The following is a 12,490-nucleotide window of genomic DNA, read 5'->3' as shown; positions in this document are numbered from 1 at the left end:
GATCATGAGGCACAGGGTTTGGGGGCCTGCAGGGGAAGTTCTGGCAATGATACAAGAAGCTCCGTTTCACAGTTTTTTTTCAAGGCTGGGCATGCAGACAAAGCTGTGTGAGAGCCTTGAGGCTAATGCCATCAGACCTGCTCTGCTGCTGAGTCCTGCCTGTCTGCCTGGGTCAGTCTTAGCAGAGAGAGAAGGTGGGAGCAGTAGGTGCAAGGGAAGTTGGGGAAATATTGCCAGTGGGCCTGTGCTCAGTTTGTTTCCTGTTGTCCCAGAACTGCTCCTTTGCCTGGAACCAGTTGCGTGCTCCTGACTCTCTGGCAGTGGGAAAGTCCATCAGCCAACAGGCAGGAAGAAGAATTTGGATGAAAAATAATTTGTTTTGGCTTTGTAATTTGGACAATTAAATGTGAAATTTAGTGTATTTAAATTATGTAATCACTGGCTGATTTATGTGGGGAATGATTTAAAATTATTTTTGATTTGCTTTGAAGAGTGGTGAATTGATTTGTTAAATAACCCCATTTAAGGGTCTTTGTAGCACTGGGCTGTCAATGTCTGGTTGGGCTGGGGGTTTCCAGCTATGAGCAAGGTGGTTGGCGCTGCGAAGACAGCCTCGCAGATCTTTGTGGTTCATGCATGTTTGTCTGCATGACAAACTGGATGCAGAGGGGAGGGTGTTTTTTGTTTCTTGGATATTCGTTGTTTATTTCCCAGCTCCCTTTTATAGCCCTTGTGCAAAGTCTCATAAGATGAAGTTATGATTCTTTGTGTACCATAGGAGGATGAAGCTGACGATGAAGAAAGGAGGTCAGGAAGAATGCCAGGAGGTTGGGATCGGGGCGGGATGGTAAGGAGGAAGAGGTGGAAAATTAGGAGGGGATAGATTGAAGAGTCAATAAGAAATGGATGGCCATTTCCCTAGCCCATGGGTAAGCTGATGGCCCATGAAGTTTAACCTGAGAAAGGTTAGTTAGAGGATTTTTTGAGTACCCCCCAAACTCAACTGACTCACTCTACACAAAGTGTTACGGGGGAGGTGCTCAAGTGGATCTTCCATTCTCCTTTGCTCTTGCTGCAGGTGTGGAGTCCAGCTGCATGTCGTTTTCACGCTTAGCTTCAGCTTGCGGGGAGGCGAAAGAATGTCAGCTTCAGGAGGAAGAGAGGCTCAATTTTTTAGTTGCAAGCTGAGGTCCTAAAGAGTGTGTCCGCTAATAAGGAGCTGTTGGGAGCCCTACCTCATCAGTGTTCATAAGCGACAGGGTTCTTTTCTTCTAGTCTTAACAGTTAATCTGTAGTAAATGGTCTTCTTAGGCAGTAACAACTCTCTAAATTTGCTCATGAGGTGCTTAATAAAGCACTCACGGCCCTTCTCTTTCATGAATGGCAAGAGTCAGGAATCTAAAAGTACTTTCTCTCCATCTTGCCCAGAAGTAGTGAGTGTTCCTGGAATTCAAAGAGGCTGATTTCTTAGATGGAGTGCTCTTTAAAAATGAAATAAAAGTTAAAATAGAGGGTGAGCTAGGCCATAGGGACAGGATGTATGCCCTCAGAATTAGGCTGTGAGAGGCTTTTTGCAGAGAGAGAAGTTTGAGCAAACTTTGACAAGCCCCAGGAAAATGTTATCTAGGTGAAATCCTCTTGGTGTAGGAAAGACAGCAAAGAATGAATCATTTGCGTAACATCAGATAACATGGCTTGCAATGAAGCTTCTGCAAATGTATCTGCAATACATTCTCTGACATTATGGATGCCAGTAAAAGTATATAGAAATATTTTCTGCCTTATATATGCTACCTTCTACTGTTTGGTTTCCTTTCCAAACATTGGTTAGTATTTTGTTGTTACCGTTGTTTTGTTTTCTGATAATGTCCACAATGATGGGCATTGCCTCTCACACAGGTAAAAAATCCTGTCCCCTTCCTCTAGGAGGGATATACTAAAGGCACATGAAAGAGAATAATGCTGCTAGATTGCAGAAAGACATCTCATTTCCCAGATACTTTGCCATAAGCCTTCAAACAGTTACAGATTTTATTTTTGTTGCAGAGAAATAAGAAAATATCCCAGTACTGTGCGTTGCCTTTACTCCTTTTCCTGGCTGTAGTCCATCTGCATAGAGATTACGTAAAGAGTATCACTTCTCTGCTGTAAACTATAGACTAATTAAATGTAGGTTCATATAAAAGGGTTAGCCAATTTCAATTCAAGATGCTTCAAAACTGTGTCATAAATGCCCTGTGTTACTAACTGCCTCTTAACTTTCTTTTATCTTTGAGGTTTTGCAAAGCTCTAATTCTGCCCAGAGAACCTCACACAGACAGACCCCTGTGTCTGTGTGGAGCTCCACTGACCTCCATGGAGGTCTCCAGAGGCTTGTCCCTGCAGAATTTAGGGCCTAGAAGTGCATATTAAAGTTGGATGTCAAATTTCACAATTCAGGCTGAACCTCTTTAATTCAGAGCCCTCTCTTCTGGCAACATCTGTAGACTGGCATGATTTTAGTTAGCTGTACTACCACTTAACCATGGGTGTGGCCAAATTTTCCATGGTCCCATAAAATTTATTTACGGCCACCATTCCTGGCCCTCAGTGTTCTGTGCTGTTGTTTATCTGTAATTTACCCCTACATGTCTTCTGAGAGCCCAGCACTCAGTGAAAGGTGTTGGTAATGTGCTCCTGTAGTCTGGCAGATTCTCTCTTCTGGCACCAGTCAAGGCCCACAAGTGCCAGATTAGAGAGGGTACCTGTCGCAATATTTATTAAGATTGTGAAATCTATAGGCTCATAGACTTTTTTTTTTGTAGGCTGAATATACAGTAAACTCTTTCATATCCGGCATTCTATTGTCCGGAACTCTCAAATAACTGGCATTTTAACCATAAATACACTTTAATTACGTTTTCCATAAGTACAGTATAGTGAAAGTAAATACCCATAAATACAGCAAATAAAGGATAAGTATACATTGTACAATACTATTGTTGGTAAATAAAGTACTCTGCATACATTTTTGTTTATTTTTTAATCTCCAATCTTTTTTCTTCAGTGTTTTGCATTGCTAGGTATATGTCTTTATTATCCAGAATATCTGAATATCTGGCATCCTCCCAGTCCTGGGGCTTCTGGATATGAAAGAGTTCACTGTATGTTTATTTGATGCCTCTGTTTGCAGTAGTGTTATCATAATGTTGTTATTGCCCTACATAACTATTAACACCAAGATGATGATGTTTTTGATTTTTTTTTCCAGTGTACAGAGGGCAAAAAGCACTGCTGGTACTTTGAAGGGTTGTATCCTACATATTATATGTAAGTAGTTATCATTTTCTTCTGTATGTGTTCAGTTACTCACATTTCCCTCTCTTGACCATTGTGATGGCATCATTTCACTGGTTCTCCACTAATCCTAGAGCCTCCCAGAGCATAAAGGAAAGTTCTTCAGTAAAAAAACAATGGTGTGTGTGTGGGGGGGGGGGAGAATAATTAAAATAAATATAAACTTTCACATTTATATGACATAGAGAAGCACACACACAAAAGTGCAGGCACAAACACATTTTCCTCATTTTCTAGACCACCTTTAAACTGAGGGAAGAAAAAAGGAATTTATAAAGAGGTCTGACAGAATGTTAAAAGGAAAGGTGCCTTGTGAGGCAACAACCCTATCTGTTTGTTTTGAACAAGGAGCAGGTAACCGGGCAGCTTACCAAGCAGGCTTTGAAAATAAATGTTGTCTCTGTGGTATTACTGTTTAGCCAAGGGAGCTGAGTTTATTTGTTATACCTTGTGTAGCTGCCTTGTTAGTGGATGACATCCAAGTTTACATCAAGTTCAGCCACAAACTAGTCCCAAGAAGTTCAGTGCTTTATAGGTTGGAAAGTGCATGTGCAGATGGCTTTACCAACCAGTCAGTTGCAGGAAGGATTTGTTTTTAGGACTGAATAATTCATGTATTTTGTCTAGGTTCTGTGCTGTCCATGTATCAGGTGAAACTCTGGCTATGTCTACATTACTCCGGAAGATTGATCCTCTCTGAGTTGATATTCAGAGGTTCGATTTTGCACGTCTGGTAGGAACATGAAAAATTGACCTATTGGGTTGACATTGACTCCTGTACTCCTTGTGAGACACTAGGAGTATGGGAGGTCTATGGGACAAACTCTCATGTGACCTTCTTCAGTGAGGATGGACAGGTAAGTTGATTGCAGATACGTCGATTCTAGCTATTCAATTGCCACAGCTAGAATTGTGTATCTGCAGTTGATTTACTTTTCCTCGCGTAGACATAGCCTATTAGAAAGATGTATGGGTACTTGCATCGTGGACAAGGTCTACATCATAAGCTGGAGGGAAAGGATGTAAGTACCCAAATGATTGTTGTTTGTATGAGAGTAATGTGTACAAAGCCATCTGAGTGCCCATTTTGTTAAGCACTCCAGTGATGCATAGTAAAAGACGATCTGAACCCTTGATGATGATGGTAATGATACCTCGCTCTTATCTAGCACTTTTCATCCAGTGATCTCAAAGCACTTTATATACGGGGTCCTTGTGATTATCGCCATTTTATCTGTGAGGAACACACCACAGTTCAATGGTACAGTTGGGAACAGAATCTAAATCTCCCGAGTCTCAGCATGGATCCTACGCACAGAATTGCTGTATCTTCAGAACTTTCCTTTTCATAAGTCTAAAGTGTGAATGGAACCACTATCAGCAAACACCTTTTCTGCCAGTGTGGCCTCAGAGCTCAGTTCATATGCAGCTTCAGCTTTGTTCAGCTTTCTTCCACCCCAAAAGTTGTTGGATTGCCTGTTTTTGTCCCGTCAGTCTGTGCCTTTGGGCAGATGAACACAGCTGCTAGTAGCAATGGAGAAGAGGACGGATGTGCTGCGGCAAATTGGGGCAACCCTGTTCAGAAAGGGAGTTTAAACACATGCTTATTGTTAAGTACCACTGAAAGTCAATGGGATTTAAGCACATGCTTAAGCGCTTTCTTGCATTGCAGCCTATATCTGCAAAATTAACTTGTTTGATTTAGCACCAAGTGGGTGGGAAGTATGAGTGGTGGGATGGAACATTCCTCGCGACTTGGGGAGAAGGAAAGAGATGATCTCCTGGATTCTATCATTTGTATTTTGTAACTTTGTCATGTACTTGCATATTGTCATAGTGAATGTGGCCTAGATGGAGCTGTAGAAGTGATAGGTGTAACTTCTGCCTAGCAAAGTCACCCATGTTTCTTATGAGGGACTGGGGATACATACAGTCATTATGCTGCATAAGAACAAGCCTTCCTTCAATTCTCCACCCCCACTTCATCTGCCTGAGATGGAAGAAAAATACTACAGACAGAAGCAGCCAGGAAGGGAGGCATGAAGCAAAGCACTTTGAAATGACACTATTTTACATACATGTTAGTATTTTACATCATGGCTGATTAACTGGTATGTGATATGTTTTGCTGGGATCTGTCTTTAGAATGTTCAGAATTACTCATAAGATGTTTGCAAGAACAGATCAGTTGTTTTAAATAAGTTAGTTTTCTCTCCATTCTTAGAACAGGTGTTTAGTTCTACCTACATGTATTTTTGTATTGATATCTGGGGAATAATCTGAGATGTTGCAAAAATTTGAATTACCTTCATATTCAGGAACACATTATTCACTATCATATCAGAGTTCCACTTATGTTTCTGCTCACACAAAATTAGAGAAAGCTGCTGTTTTCCTTGTTAATGTGAAGTTCTATCTGCTCTCCTTTTTGGTATTGGCTCAGGCTGTTCATGCTACAGGTAAATACAGGGCGAACTGTTAAAAGCGTTGGTTACACATGCAGACCAAAGAGGCTATTTGCAATGATGAAACTGACAGATCTCTCCCAGACAAGGATCCTTCATAATCATTTTTCTTGAGGTGACCAGCATAGCACCAGCATTGTGTGCTAAGAGCAGTTATTCTGTGGAGAGCTAGCATGCTTATTTTCTAATCCATCAGTGATGCTAACTGCAATTTCAGACTCTCCACCACTCCCAACACTGAACGGGAGACAGCTCATGCATTATTCTTGCAATTATGGAGAGCGTGTTCCATTTGTATTTTTTAAATTGGTAACAGACCTACTCAGTCTTTGGGATTCTTCACCTGTCTCTGTGGTGAGGGGCTGGTGGACACAGTACTATTTAATCCAATGATGTTGGGTCTTTTTGATCATGCCAGTGCCCTAGGACCAGCCAAGAATGTAGCCCCTGTTGTGCTAAGCAGTGTACAAACACAGAGAGTATAGACAGTCTCTGGTCTGAAGAATTTATCATCTAGATGGATAAAGTGTAAGGCCAAGGGATCAAAAACAGAAGCAGAATGAGCAAATATGATAGTGGCAAATGTCATCCTAATTCCACCACGTTTTTGACAGGGTGAAGTGGGGGGAGGGGCGGCACAGTGGGTACGATTTGAAGGGTGGGATTAACTAAGAGCAAAAGTGAAAGGAGAGGGAAGGTTGACGGGAAGTGGGTGATGGGAACAAGGCAGGTGTGCAGTGGAGTTGAGGTGAAGAATCTGAACGTTGGGGCTAAGAGACAGTCTGCACAGGGCAGAGAGCATCTTGGCAAAACTGGAGAGCGTTATGTGAAGACACCAAGCTCTGAGGGTCACTGCTTCTGCAACTGTTCCTATTGGCTGCGTCCTTGATGCAATTTTTCCCCCAAGGCCACTTGACCAGCGGAGGGGAGGCACCATATAAGTCCTACGGCCCCCTCAGAGCAATGTTCCCTCTAAATTTTTTCCATCCATGTGCAGCACAATTTGCATGTACACCAAGGCATGTGCACCACCTCGGAAACACAAACGTAGCTGTGGGTGCTCTGCTAATCAGCTGGGCAGAGTTTGAATTTCTCCTGAGCGGCGGCACAAGCGCCCTTCTTGCAGGGAACATGCTGGACGTTTTGGTCAGTGGACTTTTGGAGATGGGGAGTGGCTACATCTGGGCATCATTTTACTTTCTTGCCCCAGCACAGCAGCTGCTAAGAAGAGAACTTGATCTGCATTCTCTGGTACACAGTGAATTTCATTGTGTGCATTTCAGTGACCTGATACACCGCTGGAAGTGGAGTAGTGTAGCTGTAGCCTTAGGAACTGGAGTGAAGTCACCTTTTTATTTCAGATGAGTCTGCAAACTCTTGTGAGACAGAAACTATGTGCAGTTATTCATGAGTTGTGCGGGATTGCAAGTGGGGACTGAAAGGTGAAATCTGCCGCCTCCTAGTTGTACTACACCTCTGAAGGACATTGCTATTGGAAAAATGGAGCAAGAAGAGCTCTTACAAGAGAGTCAGTAGTGGTGTGGCAAGATAGATAAAAGCCTTGTAATATAGCCCCATTGTGTGCAGTTAAATTTGTAGGTTGCACCACAGGAAGGAAAGATACTCTGATTACCATTCTGTACAGGTGGCATTTGCCATTACCAGCTGGGATCATGAAAGGGGATTCTTTTCTTGTTGAGAAGGCCCTTTGTTTTGTTACATCCAAGTTAATGGTAAAGAACAACTAACAATACAGCAGTTCCAGCTACTTTAGGGAAATCTGGATTATGTTTTGATTATGCCTGTTGAAACAGAAAACAAGAAATTGGCTTGAGGGAAACTTCCAGCAGATTGAGACAGAACAGCTGGCCCTTATGCAGACATTATTTGCCATAACAAAAGATGCAAAGGAGCAAGTTAACAATACCATGAAAAAGAGAAAATTTGGGTTTGTTTCCCTATTGTGTTGCTTTAGAGAGAGACTCCATTTGTTAAAATTATTTGATTATCTGTTGATTTTTCACATGAGAAATTCATCTTTTGACTACTGTGTTATTATTTCACACCTGTTGGTGGCTGGAGATCTGGCAGAATGATGACATGTTGGGATGAAAATCAGATTAATTGAGAGAGGAAGTGATTTTAATTCAGACTATGTGTGTGGTAGGGAGGGAAGAGTAGGGAAGATCTCGACTCAGATGCCTGAGAAACATTTGAGAGAAATGTGTTTAAGATTTCAATTCAGAGATGAGAAGAGTCAGAGCCTAACGTCTGAGACCTCTAACAAGCTGTTCAGCAAATTGGGGAAGAGGAGAGAGTATGTTTCTAATGTGAATTAGGCTGGAAACTAAAATAAAGCCCCATTAAAAAAAAGAATCCCAGTTAAAGAAACCCCAAAGCAATATCTTTTTTTTTTTCTTCTAAAAACTCCAGTCAACACTTTTAAAAAAAAAAAATCAATGTTCAGGCCTTCTTTGTACACCAGGAAGAAGATGGCTGGCCTGCTACTGATCATAACGTGAATCATTCAGCATTTAGCCGTCCATTCAGACTATTAGCCTCACTGCTGCTTATCTTCCTGAGCCATATGCCAGGAAGGCCAATCTATTATTTTCCACCCACTTGAGTAAGGTTCTTACGTGGCTCACTGTTAATTGAAAATGCATTGACCTTTGGATTCCAATTCTGCCCTTTGGAGATATGCTTAAGTATCCTGACTGTTTAAAAACTAGATTGTAGCTGTGTCATAGGAATTCACAAGACAGGGAGATTAGGGGGAACCCCTGCAAGGAACGTATGTCTGGGTTAAGGCAAGTCTTAACCCAACTTTAAACCAGACATACTTGCAGCCTAACCAGAGCTGAGATGAACATTTCTCTTATCTGAACAGAAAGTGAGATCTGGCACACGACGTTTTTATAATAGGCCAGTTACTATGTTAGATCACAAAAGTCTCATGCACATATTAAATGTCCCGTGTCAAATGCTGCTTTTATATGTACTATTATTTTTTCTCTTGTTGCAGGCAAATGAAACAGGGGTGGAAGGTAGGCAGAAGTGCTTTTTACTTGCCTGCAGCAGAGTGACTGTAATGATCCCAGATCTGACTTTCATTACAGGCCCATGGTTAGGTGAATGGTTGTGTGGAAAGAGAGGAAAGAAGCAGGGAGCAGTGAAACATCAAGTCTATCCTATTTACTGCTTCTGTTTTGCACTGGGATCCAATTGTACACCAGTGGCTTGCTGGGTTTCCCCCAGAATTGCACGGTAAAACCCTGAAGATAGCACATGGAGCATTATATTAATCCTACAAGTGTTACAAAAAAGCACTACAAAGACAGGCCCTGGTCCAACAGTCAGATCTGCTTGTGGTGATCCCTGCACCTGTTTGGCATGAATGAATTGGCATGACTTTTTTCTTTGTTTTCGAGTAAATATAATACCAGTTGCATTTATTTTTGTGCATATATAAGTGCATAATCAGTTTCACATTTTCACACACATTTTTCTCCATTTTTGACTGCAAGGATTTCTAATTACTGCTTATACAGGAGAGTAATTTAGTTGGTATTACATTATGATTGCGGCTTTCCATGTTTGCTGAGCTCTGGAATGTAAGCCTGTAATTAGATATTCTGCAGGTGGAGTCAATCAAGAGTGATATTTGTTTCATGCTACCAAGTGCCTGAAGAGTAATACCAAAAACAATATCAAATCAATTATTTTCAATCTCCCTCTAATCTTTTGTTGTTACTGTAGCACTTCAGAAAACAGATCCGTTCTCATAGATACAGTACATACAACAGACTGAGCAAATCACAATCAACACATCCAGCCTGTTGCATTGTGGGAATTACTTAATATGCTCTGCATCCTGTTAATGTTTACTGCTTTTAATTAAGTTGTGTTTTCCTGATGTTACATTTAGCTTTCCAGTGACAATTACAGCTGTATAAAATGTCAGCAGGTGTGCATTTCGCTAAGTAACCTAGCTGCAGACTTCTCCTTCATTTGAATTGAAAACAGCATGGGATGGTCTGTGGGGTTGGGGAAGGGTTAAAGGACCACTGTGTGACAGCTGTCATACTTTCAGAGATTTTGAATGGCTGGTACAATACAGAAATATAGACCTGGACTTGAGCTACAGTCACTGATTTAAATGAAAGTTTGGAGCATAAGCTTTTGTGGGCAGAGACCCACTTCATTGGATACATGATGCATGTGACGAAGCAGGTCTTTGCCCGCAAGAGCTTATGTTTCAAAATTTCTGTTGGTCTATAAGGTGCCACAGAACTTCTTGTTCTTTTTGAACACACACAGACTAACACGGCTACCTCTCTGATACTGATTTAACCATAAATGATTACATGAAGGTCTCAGATGTATTTTCAGCTCAACTCAAGAGCATCAGGCGAGACTTTTATCTTAAAGGAGAAAAGCAAAAGTTATCCAGTAATCTTTTTATTTAGAAAAAAACCCCAACCTCTTACACTTTCACGGTGATAATCCCAGATGTACTATAATGTACGGATTTTGTGTTCTGGACCATTAAAATTGAGTGAAACACACGCGCGCGCACACACATGCACACCCTGGGCATGTTTGTTCTGGAGAAAAGACTGTATGACTGGGGTGATCTGATGAGCTTTCAGATAGGTTGAGGATTCTTTTTATAAAGGGGAGGATGATTCGTTCTTCATATCATAGAATCACAGAAGATTAGGGTTGGAAGACTTCCTGAGATCCTCTAGTCCAACCCCCTGCTCCAAGCAGGATCATCCTTAACTAAATCATCCCAGGCAGGGCTTTGTATGCTGAAGGTAGGACAAGAGGTAATGGGTTTTACCTGCAGCAGCAGACAATTACTTTAGCTATTAGGAGAAAATCTGTAACTATAAGGATAGTTAGCAGATGCTCAAGAGTACTTGGGGAATCCCTATCATTGGAGGTTTGAAAAAACAGATTAGATGATATATAAAAAAACTTTAAATATATACAGGGGACTAGGTGGCTTGATGAAGAGTGAATTTCTCTGCATTCCTCTCTTAAATCAGGAGAACAGATAGCAATTTGAAATGTGCACAACGCATTGCCCCCTGCCTGCATTATGTTCATAATCTCTGAAGGAAGACATGCCATTAGACTCAATACGATTCCTAACTCAGTGGGTGCACTATAAGACAGAGACCTTGTGGTATGTTAATAAGAGGCCTGACGATTAACAAGTCCCTATACCAGTCATCATTAAAAATTTACATTCCCACCATTAGTAAACTAAAAACTGCCATGGTAGACGGAATGTATCTCTGCCCAAACCCAGCTTTTTTATTAGATAGCTTCTCTGCATTGTTCTACTAAATACAGGCCGGCAACCTATGCGAAGATATGGTTGTAAATATGTTTAGTGGGCCAAATGCTGCCCCCCCTACAGAGATGGGCAAGGTTCAAAACACACCAGGACTTGCTCAGTTGTGTTGCAGTTGGTGTGGGAGGAGTACCTCTTTGCCCCCACGCAGTCCCAGGAAGTCTTTTATCTCCCCCTCTCCCCAGGAGGGGGCCCTCATCTTCAGGGGGAGGGATGACTCAGTGGTTAGAGCAGTGGCTTGCTAAACCCAGGGTTGTGAGTCCAGTCCTTGAGGGGGGCTTTTAGGGATCTGGGGCAAGTAGAAGGAGGGGGGATGGTGCTTGGTCATGCCAAGAGGGCAGGGGACTGGACTCAATGACTTCCTGAGGTCCCTTCCAGTTCTATGAGATGTGTATCTCTCTCTGTATACCTGCCTTCTGGGGATCCCTCTGGTGAGTCAGAATGGAGGCCCTGGGGAAATGGGGTCCTGTAAGCTCGTCCTGGAGCTGGTGGGGTGTCTCACTGGTCTCTGATCTTGCCACGCAAGTGGTGCTGCTGAAGGCTTATGGGGCTCCTGCAGCCAACATGCTCTCAGCTTCCTGCCATGGGGTTTCCGGGTCCCTAAGTCTTTAAATGCAGCCAGACGCGCCAACCATAGAGCCCCACTTGTGCTGGCAGGGGCATCTCCACATGCCAGCTGGCCAGCACCATGGAGGATACGCTTTCAAAAGAGCAACCTGTGGAGCATCTGCACGCTTTAAGGTTGCAAAAGTAGGAGCTCTTCCTGAAATCGGAAGGGAAGAACAATTTTGAAAGGCGTGCCATGATCTTTTGAAATTATTTTTGAAAGAACACATTTTGTGCATAGACACTGCATGGGATCTTTCAGAGGGGGCCCTCCTTTCAAAAACTATCTTTAAAGAGCTTGCTGATGTGGACGGGGACAAATAGAAGTAAAGACAAGAAAATTCATTTGTCCATCTCTCTTCAGCAGCATGGGGGAGTGATTACAGTGGGGGTAGACAGAAAGGAAAAATGACTTTGGAAGGAAGTTTGTTTGTTGTTGGTTTTGGTTTTATACTATAGCAATTCAGATTAATATGTGCATTTCAGGTAAGGGTGATTTTGAAGAATTTGTTGAAAAATTATATATCTAAAGACCGAGGCATTTAAGGCTAAAGTTGAATTGTGCATCTAAAACTCTGTGCAAGGATTTTTTTTTAGAAATGTCATTTGATAATCTTTGGCAACAAGCTAATGAAGTATTTAAAGCAAATTTTAAACTAAGGTCCTGTAAACATACTACAATAATGCACAGTTGTTTTTCTTAGTAAATTCAGAAACT

The 12,490-nt window shown here is 41.9% G+C and overlaps 1 protein-coding gene across 1 annotated transcript in view; it reads left to right on the top strand.

Annotated features, from left to right (window-relative positions):
- VOPP1 (VOPP1 WW domain binding protein) overlaps positions 1-12,490 on the top strand; it is a 99,700-nt gene that overhangs the window by 64,330 nt on the left and 22,880 nt on the right. The window contains exon 2 of the mRNA XM_074986030.1: positions 3,251-3,309. Within this exon, the coding sequence (XP_074842131.1) occupies positions 3,251-3,309 (59 nt within the window). The remainder of the gene's footprint in view (positions 1-3,250; positions 3,310-12,490) is intronic.

The sequence above is a fragment of the Carettochelys insculpta genome, chromosome 2, assembly GCF_033958435.1.
Source record: "Carettochelys insculpta isolate YL-2023 chromosome 2, ASM3395843v1, whole genome shotgun sequence".
NCBI lineage: Eukaryota > Metazoa > Chordata > Testudines > Carettochelyidae > Carettochelys > Carettochelys insculpta.
Note: the sequence above shows the minus strand (reverse complement) of the source record. Positions and strands in the feature narration are given on the sequence as shown.